The following is a 23,164-nucleotide window of genomic DNA, read 5'->3' on the forward strand; positions in this document are numbered from 1 at the left end:
TTCTTATTCACCTTTGTCAGTCTGTTTGTTTCCTACATTATGGGCGAGAGTCGTGGACAAATGCCCTGTCTCAGGGAAATGTAATACCAGGATCACAAAACCTTAATAAAAAAGAAAAGCAGAGACATCAACTTCCAGAGAGGTCTGCAAGATCAATTTAGTTGTCTGCTTGCTACCGACAGTTTCAAAGTTTTTTTCTCTTATTTTCAGAAAGAAGCTTTAAGGTGGCTTCAGCATATGAAGAAGGCTTACAGTAATAATAATTATGTACCTATATTGGGGGGGGGGGATATAGCACATAATTTCTTGCTGTAGATGCTTGTGGGCAACAGTCAGGGTAAGAGTGGGGGATGAGAGGAACAGAGGAAAAAATGGAAATGCTTACTGTGAATTTCTACTCCCAGGGTTCCTGGAGGGCAGTCCTGCTAGGGGCTGGCTCCTCCTCTCTTGCAGGCAGGTATCCTTCTGGGGGAGGGGCCATCCCACCCTCTCTAGTCTGGCCCTACCTTTTGTACAGAAGGGTCGGAGTCTTTTGAGCTCCAGAGAGCTCAGCGGAAAATCCTCCATTTTTCCTCCTCCCCCCTTTATTTTCCTTTTATACAATTTCTTCGATTACTGACAGCAGTTGCGGTATTGCGGTGGCAGCAGCAGCAGCAGCAGCAACAACAACAACAGGGAGCTCCAGGCAACTAAATTCAGCTATCAACAGCCAGGGAAGAGGCTCAGGCAAGGAAGCCCCACGGAGCCCAGGAAGGAGGGGATCTCTGGGCAGCATCCTCAACCCCTTGCATGACCTCAGCCACCGGCAAAAGCAGCCGGCCCTTGCTACGGGCCTTGCTACGTTGCCTGAGGGCTTCCTGGCACGGCTTTGTAGTGCCTCTGAAGAAAAGTGCAGACTCCATCGCAAACAACAACGCATCTCAAGAGTATGGATAGACTCACAGACATTTCGGATACATCTCCGAGGAACGAATAAGGAAAATCTACTCCCTGATGCAGAAGATACGGGAAGCCAAGGTTGCAGATATCATGGAATTGGCAAAAATGCAGGTGCTCATGGTTTCCTGCAAAGGTCTAGTAGATTGGACAGAACTCCACAAATCACCCATTACAGACGCTACCGCCGTTTCAAGAAATGATCGTGACATCCAGACACCGAAGCATTCCTATGGGCTGCCATAGGTGAAAAACAGGGGAAGGGACTGTTGCTAAGACCTTTGGTTGCTTCATCTGTTTGAATGCGTTTGTTTTTACCTAGATATTTGGCTAAATTATAAATATTGATTTTTGTTATTGTAGTTTTGCATGTTATAACAGAAATTGTTACATTATTGCTTATTAGGTGTGTTTATATGACTTTGTCATTTTTGTATATTGTTGTTTTTTCTGTTTATTGCTTTCTTCCTCTCCCTGGGATTGACAATATTCAACAAAGAGCTGGCTATAATCATGCAACTTCAACTCTGTATATAAGAGTTGTCACCTTATGCTTCAAACTGTTGAGTCTAGGATATGGATGGGGAACATTTTTCAGCTGAAGGGCCATATTCCTCAAGGGGAAACCTTATGGGGGCCACATGGTAATAATAGGGAGGGGAAGAGGCAAAAGTGGCTGAAGCTGTGACACTTACCCTTTTGTACAGTCAGCTATGTTCCAGCCACACTAATGTCTGAGGTTTCTTCCCTCTCTCACCTCCTGCTCTCAACACTCTATTCAGGAACGAAAGAAACTCGGCACTACCACGTTCAAGAACTCATTCCAACCAAGCAAAAACACTTGAAGGGGGCCAGGGTGGGGTGCAGCCTAGGAAAAGTACTTAGTAGGCCTGGAGGGTTAGATAGTAGAACAGACGCTCCCCACCCTTGGTGCAGGACGTATTTCCTTAAATGCCCACCCTATTCCAAAGGCGCAATCATTATCCAAATGATGAATAAATATTTTAAAGGAATTCTGCCAAAAGCTAGGACTAAATCTAGCAGATGACACCATTCCAGCTCACTGTCTACAACAGTGCCATGCCTACATGTAACTGTATATATGTAAAGAATCTGACACAGTTAGACTTTTAGCAGTTCTGGATAATCCTGTGTTTCATATAAATTTTAAAGTGCAAAGTATCAGTTGCTGTAAATGGAAAATATAGTTGGACATAACTCCTGCTGGATTGTAGCCAGGTTATCAAGGTTAACTCTGTTCAAGCTGCTGAAAAGTCCCCTCATTGCTGAAAAGCCGTGTTGGAGATGCTTGCCGCCCCGTGCCATGTTGAAGTAAACACCAACGTGGCCTTTCGGCCTCGGACACTTGGCGGGGATTTTCAAATGGCCATACAGGCAGGATTCACGACCCTTTCAGGCTGCATCCGGCCTCTGGGCCGTAGTTTGCCAACCCCTGCTCTATTTGGACCCATGCAGTGTTCTTCCCATTCCAGCTTCCTAAGACTGCCTTTTTGGGAAATAGCCATTTCTCTCCTCCATCCTCCCCTGCTTCTTTCAGAAAGGAAGGTGTGGCACCAAGCAGTATTTGTGACAGATGCTAGTTTAGCAGCTTTGAGAGAGATTAAAGGATTTCTTTCAAAAGGCTGCCTGTAATTAACAGCCACTCAGGACGCACTGCTGCTGCCAACTCTCTGAAGGAACAGGATGCAAAAAGGCAAAGTACCAAGACAGGCCAGGTTCAAATGGAGAGGTGGTAAAGTGCAAATTGAACCAAATTTCCCCTCCGTTCCCAGCAGGGTGGGGAAGAGGGCATTTCCGCCTCCATCAATCAGTCCTTTTCAGTGGCGGATACTGAAAGTTCTAATCCTGTATCTAGTAGGGATGGGGAACCTCTTTCAACACAAAGGCTACATTGCCTTCTGGGCAACCTTTTGAGAGTCAAATGCCAGAGATGTGCAAAAGTGGGTGTGGCAACAAATATAATTTTTACCTTTGAACAGAAGGCTAGTTTTGGTACACTCACACACCCCAATACATCTATGAGCAAAACTTGCAGACAAAGCCCAATGAGATGCAGTTCTTGGTTTCAAACGCTAGGAGAAAGAAAGGCATTTGCTATTGAAGTGAATGAGGTACTTGGATGCACAAGAGCTGTGTGCATTGAACTGCATATCGAAGGCACTGAACTGAGACATGAAGATGTAGATGATGCACCCCCCCCCCAGCCCTGCAATGAACCATCGGAGTGAAACAAAGTGATTCAGCCCATTCCAGGGCAGAGGAAACTTGCATTTGGTCATTTGTATTTTTGTAAGTTAGAAGGGATCAAACATACATACAACAAAGGCAAGAAGCTTTGGAATGTAACAATTTATTGGGGTTCATCTTTTTAACTCCCCATTTCTGGCATTGATACAATACTCAAGAGCAGCAGAAAGAACAAAATGTACAAGCACACAAGAGTAATTAGCACAACCCCCCGCAAAACCTGGAGCAAGCCACTTTTCTGATGGAAATGCCAATGGGGGGTGGTGATTCAATCACCCACCCCACTATGCTTCCCATCCATCCACTCTAGACAGTTTAGCCAGCTGAGAACTGGATTTTTAAAAGCAACCAAGCAAATGCAAACACTATATTTAAAAATGAATAAGACAAAAATAATAGATAACACTTCATTCATGCGCAATTGTTTCATTAAATGCATTTTTTGCCAAAATTAAAAAGTTACCAGATATATATTTAGTTATTGGTTTTTAAAGCCTATTTCATACGCCAAGAGGCAAGAACACAGCAACTTCAGCTCACCCTTTGACAAAACTTAGCATAAGGCCTCAACTTTGCAAAAGCCAAATGTGCAGAATTACACTAACCCTCTCAATTGACTGCAGTTTTGTAAGGTTCGAAGCAAGTGCCACCATCGCCTTAGAAAGCCCTTACGTATTAACAAGGTTCACAATGGGATCACACTGACATCAGCAGCATGTCTGGTAAGGTTGAGGCCTGGCACTGGCAAGTGCAAGGGTGAGCGTAAAAGAGGAGCAAACACCAATTCTGAACCTCCTGGAACAAGAGGCTTTTCTCCAAGAGAACTCACAAAGAGAAATGTGGCAGATGAATTGGTTTGAGTATAAAATTGCAGGTATGTGGGGAGGGGGAATAAGCACCAGGAACATCACTAAAGCCGTGGTTAGATATATTTACTTTAGGCTGGTGGTAGCAGCCACCATGAAACAAACTGCATCCTTAGAAGTCCCAACTTTTTGCCAGTCCCTTGCCCCCTGTGGCATTCATCTTGGAGAATATCCACCACCTAACTTGCTGCCTAGCTTTTGCATCTGCACAGGTGTCCCACATTCTTTGCATGTCACGCCCTATGAGCAACAGTATTCTCCAGATTAAAACCATAAATTATTCCCAGGTTAAGGGGACATCTTTCTACTACTGATAATGGCCTATGAATACCACAGGGCAATCTTCCACTAATTACATGGGACACATACAGCAGTCTCTGAAGAATAGTTGAGTTGCTACATTATTTTCTTGCTCCACTGAAAAGCTTGACTGTAAAGAACTAGGAGTTGCTTCCCACATTACTATACATGCAACGTTGGAAAGTTCCTCCATGTCATTCCGGCACCAAAAAAGTAACATACATGTGTTGACTGCATAAGGACTGATACTGAAAGACTCAAGAGTCTCAGCAATACCCTTGTCAATCTCTGAGTAATAAATATTCCCCACTATGCTATTTAATGACATGGGACAATTCCTACAAGTCATTCTTGTGTCTGGGAAAAAACAGTATGGAATGGCTGGTTCTGTGAGAGACTAGAATAAATGCTAAACATGGTGATCAGGCAAAGAACAATGGAAGAGGATCCCCCATTTAAAATAGCAAAGTACTTCACATTAGAAGCCACAGTATGAGAGTGCTGAACTTTTAAAGCATGTGCTTGCAATTTTTTTTAAGTGCTATACAAAATAGGAATGGGTTTTCAGCATATTGGAATTGGGACTTAAATGAATCCAATCAAATGTTAAGCTGCAAAACATACTCATCTGCAAATTATCGTTTTACTGCCCATTGTATAGAAGAAAGTTTTTTCTCCAGATCACTTGCATGCCTTTATTTCCTTCAGTGAAAGCTTCAGACTAACAAGGAATCATCAGCATCCATCTTGGGAATGCTTCTTCCTTGTCAACAGCTATAATGTTGACAGCCTTACACAGCATCATCCTGCGCTACACAGAAGGAAGAAATATAGCCACAGAAAGGCATACATTTTAATCCCCACTTATTCAGTGCTGGCAACGACCAATTAAGTGACCGAAATAATCCCCAGATGTTAGCAAACCAGAGGGACCAACTTGATCCCTGCAGAATCTTTGTATATTGTAGCTGCAGATTGGCAAGTGATCAGCAACCCAAAGAATAAACAATTAAGCATAGTGCAGCCTTCAGGCTGCCTATTACATATGGAACCCAATAAGGGTTACCAGTGGAGACAGCAATAGGTGGTAGATGAGCCTTTGGCCTAACCCTATCAAGTTCTTATGTATTGAAGCAGCTCTGAGACCACACAGCTTTCATCAAGATGTTACTTTTACTTGACATAGCATCAGTAATGGGTCCCTCATGGGAAAGTGGACAGGCTCCGCATACCAGCAATGGACTAGATAGCTCACTTGAATTCTCTACTGCAAGTAGAGATAGGGCTCCCCTATCTTAATGCAGCACAGAAACACAGAAATATAAATTGAGGAAGAGTATAGCCCCTTTCTCCACGGGCAGCCCATTTTACTGCCAAGCTGTGCAGTGAGGAAAGGGCTCCTTTTCTCACCATGCAGCACAGGAAATACAACAAGCTCCCTCTTCCTCACTGCTGATATGTAAACTGAATAGCTGAACAGCATCTGTGGGGGTCTCCCCCACCACACAGCTCAGCTGATTGGAGATTACCACTCAACAGTGGGGAGAAGGGGGCCTGGAGAGAGCGAGTGGGGTTTGGATGCCAAGGCTTGGTGGACCAAATATTTCGCATTCCAGATTAAGTCTTAATGAAGGCTGAGTGTATTCTGTAGTTCAAGAGATTATGTATCTCCAACAAGATAATCTAAACTTTGCACTCACCCAAGGTTGCTACATGCCTAAGTCATGCAAGGTTAAGTACATCTGCATAGATTTGCTTACTTTGCACCATTTACTCTGCTACTGCTAGTCATTGGGAGGCACAAGCGGAACTATGCTGGGCTGTGAACCCATGCTCAGGTCCCACTCTGGCTTATTCGCCATGCATTGCTCACACATTTTCAAACTTATAATTGCAGCCATAAGTTAGCTTTTTTTTAAAAGGATAAAGAATGCAGTTTCTTACGAAGCTGAATTTCAAATCCCTTACAAGATGCTGAATTCCAGAGCCGAAGCTAAATTCTACACTTGAACAATCACAGCCTTGGTCCTATGATCTGTGGCAATGGCACATCCAAATGCACAGATGCATTTCAGTGTCACGCCACCTTTCTGTTTCAAGGAAAATCTTTTGGCTGAGACTGGAGTAAAAGAGAAATGAAATAGATGGCGCAATTAATCGTTCAGGAAAACATGGAACTGACACAAAGGGCATAACAATGACATTGGGAGAAGGTCTTAACTCAGTGTTAAACCACATATTTTGAAAACAATAAGGGGCCCACGTTGAATCTCTAACGCCCCTCATTAAAAGGGGCTGGGGGAAAAATCTCTGAAATGTTTAAGATATCTGAAATGTTTAAGATATTGGAGTGCCACTGCCCATCAACCAACATTGGGTTGGTTGGATCAATAAGAACTAAATGGGACAAAGGTGGCTTCAGATGTTGTTCATATGCCATACATAAGTAACCCTGACACTTCAATCTGAAGAAGACCCAGTAGACCTCTCAAGTAGGGCAGGAGAGACTGCGAGGCAATCAGGGTGTTGCTGTTGCATTAACTGAGAAAGGAAGCCATACATGGAAGAAGAATATTCCAACACCAGGCTCCTCTTTCGTGGCTGTGCAAAACCTGACTTGGATGAAAGCTAAACATTTTATGGGGAAAATACTAAACACAATTAGGGCTGTTCATAAGTGCTGGGAGCAGCTTTCATAAGAACAGCCTCCTTCAGTACATACTTTGGAAGCCAAGTGGCTTGCAGATCACAGCATTCAGACATTCCTAGTTCTCAGCCTTATGGTCATGCTACTGGCCCATGCTGGCTTTGCATAACTGTGGTGGGTTAAGTGGAGGATTTTACACACACACACACACACACACACACACACACACACACACACACTCTTCAGTAATAAGAAAATAAGATCCCAGCTCTTGCACCACTAGTGGACAGTCAAAAAAGCAGCAAAGCAAGCAACACTGGAGCACAGGATGCACCAGGCAAAACAGTGCAAAGCCTCAAGGGAAGAGGCAAGGGGGGAGGGGGAATAGCAACATGATGGTTCATAACAGAAGGACTCTGAGCAATAAGTGTGAAATCCATTCCAGGCCTATTACATTTCCTTACCAAAGGCCCACTTGGAATCTTATACCTCCTGAGACCAAGGGCCTCTCCTAATTATCTGGCACGGGGGGGGGGGGGGGAATGCCTTTTCCTGATTTTCTCCTCCATCTCAGTTACCCAAAATGTTGTTCACTCACACAACTGCAGCTTCCATGGATGGTGGACAAGAAATAATGCTGCAAAGCAACTAAACCTCCCCTAAGCACAAGAGGGGGGAAACATGGGAGCTTATTAACCAGGAAGACTCAGCTCAGATAGCACCCATTTTATAATGGAGGTAGGATTGCAGGTAGTTCTCCGTGGCCAAAATGGGTACTAAGTTATTGAGCAAAGAGGGGAATTCTCCTGAGACGGGAGACACTGTATTTCAGCAGCTCACCAGGAATCACAGGCCCAGAGTATTGTTCTCAGAATTTCCCTATCACTGCCCGTTGCATGCACCCATAGCCTATTGATAACCAATTATCACATATAGGTTAGCACAGACAGAGACATGGGACTCAAGTCCCCCTGAGGAAGGATATCACAGTTCAACTGGTTGGTAACAGATGAGAAAAAGAGATAATAGTGAACAGATAAAAATGAGTTCTCTGCACAATACAGAAAGCTGGACAGCCTAGCAGGAAAGATTTAGCTTTCTGGGAGATCTAATACTTTTTCCTAAACAGATTCCAAACTTCCATTTCAACTATGCTTTGCTGCTAACTACAAGAAGTGAACAATTAAGAGCACAGAAGCAAAGGTGTAATTTTGCAAGCAACAGATAAACATGAAAGCTACTTCCACAAAGAAATATACTGCTCAAGTAGCAGGACAGTCTTCCTCCAACAAAAACTGTCACACTTCATCCTTCTTGTCTTAGGGTGTATCCTATAAACACCAGGAGACTATTCCTCTGCTGTCTGAAAATTGATACTGAAGTGGACGACGGGTGGTCTCTTCTACAGATTTTGCATTGGCACTCATGGAAAAAAAGCCAATCTGGACACTTTGGAACAGGAGGGAAAGTGCCAGCCCATTCTCCACCAGTCAGTGCCACATAAATTCTGGGGACAATCTTCACATCCAACCAACACTCCCCCTTTTAATGGAATCTCCTCTTCCATGATGTCTCTTTTGCTAAAATCTTGATCACATACTTGCTCCTTTCACCTTGCTTTCCCTCAGGGCTCAGAATGAAAGCAATCACTGCAACCCAAGCTGCCATCATTAGTTTGGTGTTTGCTATCCTCACGAAGGTCCTAATCACTTTTTCCTCACATATCAAGGCTGTTACCCACTTGAGAACATCTTGGTAAAATGTACCTGGAAGATGTAAAGTGAATTAGATTAATTAGAAGGAATTCTTTGTTATGAAACCCAGTATACATTGAGGTTGACCTATTATGAGGAAAGTTTTGCCAGCTTCTAATAGTTTGTTTGGTTCACAGCTAAAACACATATTTCCTGCTTGCCTGGTATCTTAGATACTTTTACTTACTGAACAACCACAAAGCAGCAACATGTCCCACTTCATCAAATAGCTCTCACCTCAGTAGGTCATATTGATGCCTAAACTGTTCATCTGCAAGTGGATAACATGCCACATAGCCCTTCTGACAAAGCTTTGCCAGAACCAGGCTGAACTCATATCCAGAAAGGAAGGAAAGATGGGAGGCATTCTTCCTCCCTTCGCCCCAAGTAAAAGAAAGTAGAGGGAAGAGAAAATAGGTTTTTATGGACTTGCTTTCTCAACTCAGACACTGTTACTTTTTGCTCTTCCCTTGCCCAATTTGAATGGCCTGAACACCACCCTCCCTACCACACACAAATACTAAAAATACTCTTTAAGAACCAGCTAAAATCACTACAGTTTGTGCAATCACTGCATTTAATATTTTTAAATTCTCTATCCTTCTGTCTGTAAAAATCTCATTACCTTTAAAAAAACCTTTTTTCTTTTCTTTTTTTGCAAAACTAGTTTCTTTCTCCCTCCCCTCCCCCCATTCAAACTCTCCTCTCTAAGAACAAGAAGTACAACAAACATGGCACAGATGTAAAAGAATACAGGATGTATCCTATCCTCTATTACATTAAAATTCACAATGATTCAAGGCAAAAAGACAGCCCAAATCATGAAGCCGTTAACAGTAGCCCTCTGTCACCATCTGGTGGCTAGAATGTGTCAGGTACAAGGTTTGCCACTTAACAGGAAAGATGAACACAATCTGCTTTTGGAGGTTGTGTGCCAAATACTGTAAAAGGGAAAATTTCAAGGCAAAACCAAGCAACCCTACATTCCAGCATTACATGCATCTGACTCTCCCCCTTCAAGAGTGATGGTTCTTTCTAGAGATGGAGGGGGAATGTTCAAGCAAATGAGCTACCAGGTTGGTAAAATCTTAGCAGCATAGAACTCCCTAGGGATGTTGGTTAGGAGCTGTGGTTGCTAATGCCAAAGAAGTGGTCAAAATGCTAGCCAAAACAGCAGGCTTATCTTTGCATCAGAGCGACTCCTGGTACTGCACAAGTGGAGTGACTCATGCATCTGTGGGCTACTTACCGCAATCCATATCCCTAGCCTCTGATCCCAACAAGAGTCATCATACTGCATGGAGATGGAGAAGATACCACTGATGTAGTCAACTAAACCCTGCTCCATCCAATTGGTTTCACAATCACCTATCTGCCAAGGCTTTGCTCGTCACCTGCCTCCTCAAGGGAATGGCCTTTAAAGTACTTTCAGTGATGTAGTTTTAGAGCATCAGTAGTAACTCAACCAGCTCAACTCAACTATGAGACAGACAGGGACTGCTAATCCCTTTTGGAAAGAGGATTAGACAAATCTATGGAGGATAAGGCTATCAGTGGTGACTATCCACGATGACTGTGTTCTCCCTCCACTGTCAGAGGCAGTATGCCGCTGAATGGCAATTGCTGGGAATCACAAGCGGGAGGAGAGCTGCTGTGCTCTGGTCCTGCTTTCACACTTCTCAAAGGCATCAACTGGCCTGATCCAACAGGCTCTTATGTTCTTAATCCCAGTCCAATGGCTGCTGTTCTAAGTAGACTAGAGGAATCAGCATGGTACCACCTCATCAGCCATCACTGCACCAAAATTATGGTGCTGGATGCATCCCGTGTGTTGGCACCATGGCACAAGAGTAGCTGGTATCTGTATTCAGGAAACAGAAGCTTGTGACATGAGTGCCAGGCGGCATCCCACTTTCATACTAAAGCTACTTCACATGTTATCAGAAAGATTAATTCCCATTTGTTTATCAAGTGCCACACTCACTAATCTGTGGAGAAAGTAGACATCTGAAGACACACTTTCAACACAGCCCCAGGAACCAATACGGTGTAGAAGTTTGCATGTTGCAGTGGATCTGGGAGACCAGGGTTCAAATTACCACTCAATCATGAAGCTCACTAGGTGAGCTTGGACAAGTCGCTATCTCTCAGTCTAACCTACCTCACAGGGTCATTGTGAAGACGAGAGGGAGAACCACAAGTGCCATGTTGGGATCATAGACTAGGGATGTGGAATGCAGTAAGTAGTGGGATATAAATGTAATTCTAATAATAATAGCTAAATTCACCCTCTGGGCAAGGGTTTATTCCACTGCCTTCAAACAGGTGTGTCCCCTCATCCCACTGCTTTGAGAGTCATGAAGGAGAAATTAAAAACTGTGTTTAACATATCATGCAAATCTGCCCTCCCACCAGACCATTTCTAGTCTGGGACCTTTTTTTTCTGGAACAAATTCCAAAGCTATTGTTGATCCCCACCCTCCTTTCACTACTGACAAGTTGTTGGGGGGGGGGGGAGCCAACCTGATGCCATTGGAGGTACCATACATGAAATCAGTCAGCTTCTAACAGACAACAGCTTCCAACACCTCCAAGAAAGGTGAATGTCCTACTCTTTTGAAACACAGAGAAACCAAAGTGACAAGAGACTCTAGGGAAGGGGGGGAGGAATCTGCCAAGAACACGTGTTAAAATATTTGAAGAGTTTCCTATTAAAATTCCCTTTTATATTGTCCATTTACTTTTTTCAAATATTAGACAAACTTCAAAACCATACACCACACAAACATACCAAGCAATCTCAAAACACGATTGACTAGTATGCACCCCCACCCAGTATAATAGTTCCTCTCTTGCAGCTTCATAAAATATTTCATTTTTTTTCTCCTTTAAAGTCTTCTCTTTAATACAAGTCTCCCTGCTCCATCTCCCATTATACATCTCTACCCCACAACCCAACCCACCCACCTTTGAAGCTACAGCCATTAAAATAAACTCCCATAAAAAAACCTCCACACTTCCTTTGAGGCAAAGCAATGATACAGCCTGTCTCACTGAACTCATGAAAAACAACAAACAGCTATTTCAAAGCATGCGCCTGTGGAATTACAAGAAGCCTTAGACTGACACATTAGTGGAAGGAGTGTGGAGGAACTTAAGCCTGCACACCATGTAGATTTCACTTGTTTTGAAATAATTTTAAAAGACACAAAAGGTGTTATATGATAGGATAAAGGAAAACCAACATTTTGAATATGTCTTAGGTACTGACTACACTCAAACTGTCACAGACAATCACACTGTTTAACATTATACAATTTGCTTATGGTAGGCATCTCTATATATAGACACTCATATTTAAGATTATTAATAAGGTATCACCACACACCATCTCTCAATCCTGTACTTGGCAAAGTCCAGGCTTCTTTTTAAACACAGATATAGCCAAGTGGAACTTTGCAAAGTCAATGAGGAAAAGGTGAGACAGCTTAAAAAGGTCTGAAGTCCTTCCTGATGTGAGATACCGATGAGCTAAAATGCCACAATTTTTGCAGCACCAGTCTTTACATGTATTGATAAATAATTAACTCAATGTAAAACTGAACAAAACAACTAAGCAAGCCCTTGAAAAAAAGAAAGTTCACACAGGAATACAGGGAAGAGAGATGCCATTAAGAATTGAATGCAGTTATTTCAGTGACAGCATAGCATGCAGACAAGCCCTTGAGAAATATTACTACCACACACACACCCCTTCCCCCCCAAAAAACAATGTAACGAAGATTACAAATAGTATGACAGGCAACACTTGCACGCACACATGCCACTGGTAACAAAACAGAGGCACCCAGGAGGGGAAAGAGAAACTTGCAACAGGGCTAGAACGTAAGATGGCAGAAGAAACACAGAGCAGAACTTTGCAGAAATTGTTTTACTTCTGCAGTGAACCTTGGACACAAATATATGAGCTCATGGTTATTAACCCATTATGCGGGATGGTGAGGAGATAGCAAAAGAAGCCACATTTTTACCTCCTTCCAAGACAGGCTGTAAAGGTTTCAGTCAGAATGAATTCATGAAAAGCAGCATGTTGTTGGCAGGTGGATGGGAGGGAGAGGCGAACACACACTGCACATGCACTCCACATACACACACACACACACACAAAGATCCAAGAGACACACAGTAAGATTTTACAATAGGTTCTTAGCACCTTTGGTTGGCAACTGTAGAGGCAGTTTGAGATCCTAGGAATTGTAGATGCGAATGTTCTTCCATCTCACTCACCTAGAGAGAGATGCAGATGGGGAAATGTGCAACAAGCAGGCCCTCCTCCTACCCACCTCACTGGAAGGATGATGGAGTTAAGTTAATAAGAACAGGGCTCACTCTCACTGCACAACTCTTCCATCCCTCCTACATTGGAAGATGGATGTGTGGCTCCTCTCCTTTTCATCGTAGCAGGTTTCAGGAAGGGGACACACATGCCTCAGACTTTAAGAAGAGGAAGGAGTAGGGCACAAGACTGACAACTTAAGAAGGCTGAAGAAACTCTAGTTTGGCCCGCCACAAAAAAAATGTGCAGGGTGTCTTAGAACCAGGACTGAGAAATGGTTCAAGACAGATGGAAGTGATAGAATGTGCCCAGGCTGACTCCAAGGGCTACCACAATTACCAAGTTAGCACTTTTGGCATATGCAAGGAGGAAGAGTGCCCAGCAGCAGAATGAAAATTTAGGGCACATAAGTTTCCCCAGATGTTCTGTAGCAGCCCCCACCTAATCATAGTGATCTACTCTCCAACCTCCCTTCCCCTTAAAAAGCTGCTTCTTCCTAGGGTATAGTCAATACAATCTCACCAAAGCTACAGATATAAGAGCAAGGTGACGGGTACAGAGGTGTAGAGAGTTGGAAAACAGGAATGCAGACTCTGCCTGTGTTGACCAAAGGATCTCTGTTTCATTAAAGAGGATGGAAAAACAAATCCTTCCCCTCTTAAAGATACAAACCCATTCACCCAAGTTCTTATTCACCAGGTCCAAATCAGCGCAACATAACCCTTGAAGACAAAAGGGAAACTCATGCCCCACCATAACCCCTAGCAGCTGTGACATTTGGAAACTTCAAACACATCCATTCCCATTCCTCTACTACCGTCTTAATTTCCAAGCAAAGAGAGAAAGAATGGATAAGGAGGAGAGAGAAGAAAACAGGCATTCACACCATGCATGATCTTGCAGTAGAGCCTCCCTGTCCCTTCCCCCTCACCCCAACTGCGCTGAAGGAAGAAGGCAGCCTCTCATTTGCTGCCTCCACCACCACCTCCAGCTGCTGCCACCTTTTCGAAATCCTCTGCATTGCAGAATTCCTTGATGGTGACCGTCAGAAGGTTGCTGGTGACATCAGTGACCACCACATTAGAGCAGGGAGACATTTCAGGGCGCCAATCCCCAGCCTCCTGCTCTGGGTCAGAAGAGGATGGAGATGATGGCATCTGACCCCCTCCTCCAGAAGGAGAACGCTTGCTGGTGGCTGCCGATTCTGGTGGAATTGATAGATCAAGGACTTCCGATTCACGCCAGTCAGGAATGGCTGGGCTTAGTGTCTCAGGAAGCAGCTTTGGTGGGGAATCATCTGGATCCGATGAGGAGTGTGGAGCTGGTGAGGGGCAGTCAGAGGAGCTTGAACTGCGGGCATCATAGGCAGAAGAGCCCATGAGCCCACAAGAGGCACTCTGGGAGCCTCCTGCCTCTGTCTTCCCCTCCAAGGATGGGACTGGAGTGGACGGCTTGTTGTACAGCGGGAAGTTTCCAAACTTCATGTGGCGGATCTGGTTACGAAGCATGCTCTCGCTGAATTTCTTGCTCTTGCCAATGACACGGTTTCGTGAAGGTATCTTGGATCGAGCCAAACTTCCTCCCCTGCTTCCCACTTTCCCATCTTTATCAATCACCTTCAGGTTGAGAATAATGCGACTGCGCTTGGGCTCACGTGGCTTCACCTTGCGGTTGATGATGCGGACGGTTTCTGAAAAGGGAGAGACAGGAGGGCGGATGCCAGTGCCCCCACCAACTCCACTATTCTGGGGGTCTGGGCGGGGCAAAGGGCGTCGAGACATACGGTGACATCGCCGGATGTCCTTCTTCAGTCGGTGCACTGCAGCACTGGAGTGGAGTTTGGGAGAGGATGTGCTAGAACCAGGCTTGACAGAAAAATGTACATCCCCAATGTGTAGGGCCTCCGCCTGGGCCCGAGCCTGCAGTGGAAAAAATGGAGTTAGATGGGAATAAATCACATTCTGCATACTAAACTGCAGGCACCTGACATCTTAAGGATACGAAGCCTAACTGGAGGAAGTGGAGGCTGAGCTCTGCACAGGCCTGGATTTCAAACTTAGCATGTCCCCAACTCAAAATGAATCCATCTGACCAAGCATAAATCACCCTAATAAAGGAAACCATGAAATCCATTTCCATACATTTTCATCCTGGGTTTTGAATTACAGTTTGGGATACTGGGATTGTTCAAGACTTAAAGTACATTAGGAGATGCTCTTCAAAGAACATTTGTTAGTTATTACTGAGGCTACTCATTTAGCAGACTGCAGCACAGCACAAGTTAAAATCTACCAAAACTTCACGTGTAACAGGAGAGTTTGCAAAGTAAGCATTTAAAAGAAAGACATATTTTTCCCCCCCGTAATATGTACAAACAATGTCTTGAGGTGACTTGCAGCCAGATCATTACATCCACCACTTCTTAGAAGTAAAGCTAACTAGGATAACATCAGGTCTCCCACAAAAATGAACTATAAATGCAATTAATTCCATTTGGAAAAGGTTTATTCAATCCTGCTTTAGGTCATACAAAAGCTTTCCCACTCTGTGCAACAAAACAGAAATCCATTTGAAAATTATCAGGGTCTGACTAAACCATAAGTAAACGAAGCAAGATTTAAGAAAGGATATTATGCTATAAACATGCAGATTAAACCTTTAAATATACAATATTAGGACACATAGACTATTGGCTAGGAATACAGGACTGCCTTCTCCATCTTCAGCTGGTATGTTAGGCTACAGGTATTCCTGGACAGGCATAACTTGGTTATAGTGATGCAGGCCTTGGTAACCTCTAAACTGGACTACTGCAATGTGCTCTATGAGGATTTTCCCTTGAAGTTGGTTCAGAAATTACAACTAATGCAGCTAAACTGAGCTATGGACCTTATTTGAGGAATTTAAGTGCAGTTTCCCCAAAGTTCCTCTATTAAGATACAACTATAGCTTCCAGCATTAGAGTGAGCTGAGACATTCCTGGTCAAATCTCATCCCATCCATGAAATCAGTACTCTTGGGTCACCTATAAGCCATGATGATGATACTGATCTATGTTCAAAGTCATTATGAGGATTACTAAATTAATATCCCTTCTGTCCTTGTAAAAAAGGATAATAATAATAATAATAATAATAATAATAATAATTTATACCCTGGCCATCTGGCTGGGTTTACCCAGCCGCTCTGGGCAGCTTCCAACAAAATATTAAAATACAATAGTGCGTCAAACATTAAAAGCTTCCCTAAACAGGGCTGCCTTCAGATGTCTTCTAAAAGTCTGGTACAGTGGTACCTCGGGTTACATACGCTTCAGGTTACATACGCTTCAGGTTACAGACTCCGCTAACCCAGAAATAGTACCTTGGGTTAAGAACTTTGCTTCAGGATGAGAACAGAAATAGTGCTCTGGCGGCGCAGCAGAAGCAGGAGGCCCCATTATCTAAAGTGGTGCTTCAGGTTAAGAACAGTTTCAGGTTAAGAACGGAACTCCGGAACGAATTAAGTACTTAACCCGAGGTACCACTGTAGTTGCTTTTCTCTTTGACATCTGGCGGGTGGGCGTTCCACAGGGCAGGTGCCGCTACTGAGAAGGCCCTCTGCCTGGTTTCCTGTAACTTGGTTTCTCGCAACGAGGGAACTGCCAGAAGGCCCTCAGCACTGGACCTCAGTGTCTGGGTGGAACGATGAGGGTGGAGATGCTCCTTCAATTTAGTTTTATATTACACTGTTGAATTTGATTTAGTTTACTATAAAAGGTCCTCTCCCTTTCAGAAAACTAACATCCCATTGTGTGATGCTTACAACTAGACATTTAATATAGATCAGCTGAACTGGCCAACTCATTAAATGTGCTAACAAAAATAGCTAACTTCTGTATTCAAATACCATCAGACTAACCAAATGTATCTATCGCCCCCTCCCTTAGTTCAATTAGCTTTTCCTACCATCTGGTGCCTGCAACAAGAATTGCAGGTGAATGCTTCTGTTCCTTTCCATTTTCTTCCTACTTACTTTCCCACACAGATATATAAGCACCAAAGACTCTGGTTATGCAGCAGCTCCAAAAGTAATAATAATAAACTAGGAATAGAAAGGAAGGGGATAATAGAGAGATGCTATCATAGAAGAGACAACTGAATGTAAAAGGAGTAGGAAGCGGGGATGAAAGAAATTGGCAGGGGGTGGGGTGGGCAGAGGTACAAGATAGGTGTGAAAGGAAAACGGGAGAACAAATGACAAGAGATGAGTAAAAAATACTTTGAGTGGCATGAGGGGGAGGGGAGGGGAAAATATACAAGAAGCTTTCTCTACCTAGAGCCTCTGGATCAGCAAATTCTACCTAAAAAGGGAAGGCTGAGTCACAACACCTTCAAAGCCAATGCCTACACTTTACTTGAGACAACACGCAAAAAGTAGTGTTACAATTCAGCTAGTTTAAATGCATGCAAAATAAACAGCGTTCCTTCATTGCAATAATTGCTGATAACACAATCACCTTGCCATACATATTGTACTTTCTTTCCAGTGCTGAGGAGTAACTCTCTCGTCAACCAGCAAGGTAAGTTGACATAGCAGAGAACATCATCAGAATCTCATAATTTCCACCTCCCATGCACCTATGGCACTGTACTAATTTTCTAAATAACCTCTCCCTCTTCTAGTGTTTAATATTGCAAATCCCGTACTACAGTACTAGCAACGTACTTAATAAATGTCCACACCTTTAAGAGAAGCCCCGCAAAATGATAAAGAAACTGGAAGTGGAGACATAAGAATATAAAAGCAGTTCATCTATATTTCTTTGATCAGGAAACCCAGTTTTGGGAAATGAATGTAATGTTAAATGTTAATGCACTAAGAATTAGTCAGACTACAGATGTGTACATTTGTGCTTTTTGCTACATTTTAAAAGTGTTTTTCCAACCAAGTTCACATATCAGTGCATTCAAATTACTACAATACAAAGTTAACATGTTTCTTTCCAATGATGACTTGTGTGAAGTACTTTGCCACACAGAGCATAAACTATGGTTATGATACTACAAGACGCAGCAATGTATGCCAATTTGGATGGGCTTTAAGAAGTGTTTAGACAAATTCATGGAGGAAAAAACTATCAATAGCTACTAGTCATGATAGCTGTCTACTACCTCCAGCATCAGAGGTGATATGCCTATGAATACCAGCATGAGAGCATGATTATATTCAAGTCCTGTTTGTGGGCTCCCCAAAAGCATTTGGCTGACCACTGCTAAAACAGGATGCAGCATGGCTCTTATGTTCTAATGTCTGTTTCCATATATTCATGAATTTCTTATACTTCTGGGGGTTTTTTTAAATCCCCCTTAAGCAGAAACTGGATTCTTTGGTTATACCTTGCCAGAAGTTCTATTTTTAATATTTGTGTCTTTAGGGGAATACCACTCAGTGCTATACTTATTTTATTCTATTGATTACTCATAGTTCAGCTTCCACTTCTGCAAACCTACATAAACAGAAAATATTGGCACATTAGCTGTACAGGTAGGAGTTTTTGTCTTTTGTTAGAAATCATTCAACCCTTCCTTCTCAGACATCCCATTTTGCAGACCAAACCTTCTGCACACCCTGGAAGTGAAACCTTGCTATCAGTTCAGAAAATAAACTCAGAAGCAATGATGAACATAGGAAGCTGCCTTATACTGATCGAACTCAGAATGATTGATACTGACTGGCAGTGGCTGTCTAGAGTTTCAAGGCAGAAGTCTCTCCCAGCCCTATGTGGAGATGCTGGGGGCTGAGCCTGGGACATTTTGCAACCAAAGCATGTGCTCTTAGCACTGGGCAGATAGCAATAGTAGGCAGGATTATCTTCTGTCCAGGTTCCATCACTGGAGACAAGGGTATTGCCTCTACCCTCACCTGACTCTAGTGTATGCAAAATTCCACAGCTACACAAACAGTACTGAATTACAACTTTCAGGATCTTCCCCCGCCCCTATTCCACAAAGCTGTGTCCAGAACTTGAGTAGGAGTTGCTTACTAGAACTCAAAGACTTACTGCTACAAGGCATATTTTCCATGAACTATAACAAACAAACTCGGATAAAATTAGTCCTCAGCCACACAGCCCAATGGCCAACTGAAGGAGATTGTGTTCTACCTGGCCCGCCCAGCGCTTACCCCTTCTCACAGAAGGTTAACCCAATTTTCTAGCAGCTATATACTCACGAAAAGCCAGTAAAATGTACATAACTGCAAGCATTTTCTTGCATGCTTTTAAATCAGTAACTTCTCATGAACATAGTATAAAGCACCTGATGAACTGACCCAAGGTAATATATAAAGGGATGTTTTTATCCATTCTGAGAGTAAAAGAAGTCGTGCAGACCACTCTACTCATGCGGTTAAAATTCTCCCTTTATGTATTACCTTGAGTCAGTAAATTTCTAAATGATTGTTTATACTGTGTAGCAACTGTGTTCAAGTTGCTAAAATTATCAGTTTCTGCTCTGGGAGTTCCAAACATCTTGTAACTACATGAGCAAAGCTCTCCTCACCTGATTCCCCCTGGCTGAGAATAAAAGAAATGGCACTGAGGGAGATAATGAGGGTTCCAAAATTCTAACTTAAATAAATTATAGAAGATTAAAAGCAAAACTGATTTTTAAGTGAACAGAGAAAGAACTACTTGTCAAAGAATGCAGCCCCTCCCCCCATTTCTCTGTAGACCACAAGCTACATCCTGCAAACTGTGACTGGGAAATTCCCTAGAGAACTAAGAATCCATTACTTGCTACTGACCGTCTAATTTATTCCTACTAGCTTACATCTACCCACCTTCATGTTTACAATTTATACGATGACCCAGCAACACATTCTTTGCAAGCCAGAGAGTTGCTCAGTACAAAGCAGGTCATACATAAGTTAACGCATTATACCATGACAAAGTGGCCCTGTACTTACACAAGGCCAAGCTGATGTGAATACAATATTTTCGTTTCCATTATCCCAGAGCACCTGAATACTATCTTGGAAAGCATTTGAAGTGGTTGTTGTTGTTACTGTTGTATCACCATCAATTCAAATGCATTCCAAGATAGTGTTCAGGTACTCTAGGAGAATGTAATAGAGCTGGGTCCAAATTTGCCTCAAGTGTTTCATACTACACAAAGGACGTACATGCCGCAAACCTGGAAATAAGCGTTCCAATTTGCGAACATTTTTTGGAAGCTGAACGTCTGTTTTGGCTGTCAGCATTGTTTCCGGGGCCAATGAGAAGCTGCACCTTGGTTTGTAAACGTTTTGGGAATCGAACGGACTTCACGAACAGATTCCATTTGACAACCAAGGTACAACTGTACTCTAGTCCCCAGAGTACTGCCATCAACCTTGCTGCCATTTTGGTGTCTTTTTGTTTTCCTGGGCATTTGGGTACCACCAATGATTTGACACATGGTTAAATCTATGTTTAAAATAAGGTTTATGTGATTTTATAATTGCATTTTTTACTTTGGTTGTAAATTGCTTCAGGACATTTAGTGGGAAGCAATGTATAAATTTAATAAATTGAAACCACTACTTGGGAAAATGAGTGGACCCTCACAAATATATTAAATTAGTCATCCTTAGCTTAATATAGCAGTGGGGAACTTGCAACCCCTCAGATATTGTTGAATTACAACTGTAATTAATCCTGACCATTGGCCATGCTAGTTCTTATGGAGCTCAGGATTTTCTGAATCATTTACATCTGCAAATAAGCTATCCAGTTAGTTTCCAGATCAAATCAATTATCAGACCACCTATGTCATCAGAAGTCAAACACTAGACAAAGTCATCTTTATAAGTCCTGAATGAATATTTAGGAATTTGCTGAGAAGAGTGGTAAAATTTACACAACCAAGGTTTTCTTAGTCCTGACAAAGTGCAAATATCCACTTTGGGTGTTAAAATCTTTATTCTCCATGATGGATCATCCTTTTCCAAACTGGTTTATACTGGTTTAAATGCCAACTCTGCAAACCCTCCTCAGCATTTGAGGTTCAGATTTCTACCCATGCTTCCAAAATTCACATCAGTAAGAGCTTCTACTTTAAATGAGCTGAAAGCAGCATTAGTGAGAAACGGAACCCCAGCCCACTCTGCCTCTCATATAGTAAGCACTGCCTCAGCAAGACTGGGAGGAAGTTTAAACTCTGATATACTGATATACACATACACTTTTCTCACTTTTTACAGACAAGAAACCTCAAAGCAGGCTTTAGTGCTGCAATCACAATAGCCTTAAACAAATGATATTTTGGACTGTCTGGTCCAGAAAGTTCCTGGGCACTTTAGCATTTCCAAAGTTTAATTATTTTCTTTCAATAAGATTTTAAAAACTACTGGTTTACATTGCCCCCTCTTCAAAGTTCTGAGAAAACACTAAACAACAAAGCCTTCAGACAAGTCCGTGAAAAAGGGTGGCAAAGCACTGGCCCATTTTTAGACAGCAAGAAGTCACGAGGCCAAAAGGCCAACTTACATACACTTTAAGCAATCACTTTCAGTCAAAATGAAGATGGAAAGAGATCAAGAGCATATTTGTAGCTTTCCAATAATTTATGGTGTCCCTGGACACATACTGCAAAATAACACGTGAAGCTTTAATTTCTAACTACTTCCTTTCCCCAGCTGACTCTGTTTTTTGTTTTATTTTTGTTAAGTGTTTTTAGTGGGCAGTTAACCATACTGAAGTTATCAGATCCCAGAACCTTGAACTGGTTCAATTAGAGCCAAGTTATTAAAGTGAGAGTTACCTTCAGCAGAAAAGTTTTGGGCTTGGGTCCTCTCTTCTTGGGTCCGTACAGCTCACGCTCACGTTCCCTTTGTGGGGGAGAAATTAAACGCTTTTTTAAAAAAAGTCAAACCTCTCCATTCTGCAAACAAAACAAGTGATAACTCCTAACTCTCCCTCTACTGTCCAGAATCAATCTCAAACTCACTTTTGCTCAAAGGCTGCAATTAGACGGGAATCCAAGATGTTCTCTTCAGGTTCCCAAGTGCTGTACCTGCAGAAGTGCAGATGGACACAGTTACAGGCACATGCAAAGGAATGAAGGGGGGGGGGAGAAATATTAGAACATGCTGAGGAGTTCTTGGTGGGTGGGGAGGCGAAAAGGATAAAGCAACCCTACAGGCACTCTGTGTGTGTGCACGCGCACGCGCGCGCCTTGTGCGCACCCAGGGAAGGGACACATAATATTAGCCCAGCGAGAGGCCCACAGGAGGCGGGAACGGGGCTTCTTCACGCAGACAAGACACAGAGAGGCGCTAGGGGGGAACTCACTTGATGGCCCAGCCTTTCCACTTCACCAGGTATTCGATGCGTCCCTGCAAAATACGGGGGGGGGGGGGGTTGGCAGAGGGGAGGGGGTAAAATGGGGGGGCGGTGGGGAAGAGGAGAAACGGGAAGCGCAGGTTAAAGAGGTGGCAACGGCAGAAACACCCCCCCCTAAAAAAAGCCGAGCCCCGGTCTGGGGCCTCGCTGGCCCGCCGCTCACCTTTCGGATCCGTCGCTTGATGATGGATTCGGCCGCGAACACCCGCTCGCCCACTGCAGACAGCTCCATTTTTGTTTATTTCTTATTTATTTCTCTCTCTTTTGCTCAGCCCTCAGCAGCAGCAGCACCCACAGCCCATAATAATCCCGCCCGCTCCCTCGCCTTCCTTCCCTCCCTCCCTCCTCAGTGTGTGACTGACTGACTGACTGAGGCGGGCGAGCGAGGGAACGGCTCTGAGGGCTGCTGCTCCCGCGACAGCGGCTCGAGGGGCTGGCTCGCGCCGTGAACTCGCACGCACGCACGTACGCGAGCGAGCGAGCGCGCCCCCTCCTCCGAGCGTGCTCTTTGCTCGCGCGCGCCGCCACGGGAAAAGGGGGGCCGAGAACGAGGGAGTGAGGGAGGGGGACACGTGACGCGAGTAAAGCCCGCCTTCGGCTTCGCGCGCCCCGTTGCTTAGTTTTCAGGGCTTTGCTTCTTCGTCCCCCGCCTCCCGCCCTCCCCTCCTTCTGAGCGAAGGGAGTAAGGTCTGC

The 23,164-nt window shown here is 43.5% G+C and overlaps 1 protein-coding gene across 2 annotated transcripts; it reads right to left on the reverse strand.

Annotated features, from left to right (window-relative positions):
* Positions 1-3,291: 3,291 nt before the first annotated feature.
* Positions 3,292-22,919, reverse strand: CBX6 (chromobox 6). Of its 2 annotated transcripts, none has more exons than XM_081024175.1 (5): positions 22,635-22,919; positions 22,421-22,464; positions 22,077-22,142; positions 21,891-21,957; positions 3,292-14,972 (listed from the first exon to the last, which is right to left on the reverse strand). In XM_081024175.1, exons 1-5 carry the CDS (start codon positions 22,701-22,703, stop codon positions 14,070-14,072), a joined length of 1,149 nt encoding a protein of 382 aa, XP_080880301.1. In that variant the 5' UTR covers positions 22,704-22,919; the 3' UTR covers positions 3,292-14,069. The 2 variants fall into 2 exon arrangements, with proteins under 2 accessions (XP_080880301.1, XP_080880300.1); XM_081024174.1 differs by having other exon boundaries at positions 3,292-15,026.
* Between the last annotated feature and the right edge of the window lie 245 nt (positions 22,920-23,164).

This window comes from Podarcis pityusensis (assembly GCF_964106645.2).
Source record: "Podarcis pityusensis genome assembly, chromosome: 10".
Classification (NCBI taxonomy): Eukaryota; Metazoa; Chordata; class Lepidosauria; order Squamata; family Lacertidae; genus Podarcis; species Podarcis pityusensis.

Bases quoted from the DNA above. Each gene is read 5' to 3' on its own strand.
- CBX6 (XM_081024174.1), bottom strand. From the start codon at position 22,703: ATGGAGCTGTCTGCAGTGGGCGAGCGGGTGTTCGCGGCCGAATCCATC. The intron at 22,143-22,420 runs GTGAGTTCCCCC...GCACTTCTGCAG, and splicing joins TGGAAAGGCTGGGCCATCAA to GTACAGCACTTGGGAACCTG. The intron at 21,958-22,076 runs GTGAGTTTGAGA...TCCCCCACAAAG, and splicing joins ATTGCAGCCTTTGAGCAAAA to GGAACGTGAGCGTGAGCTGT.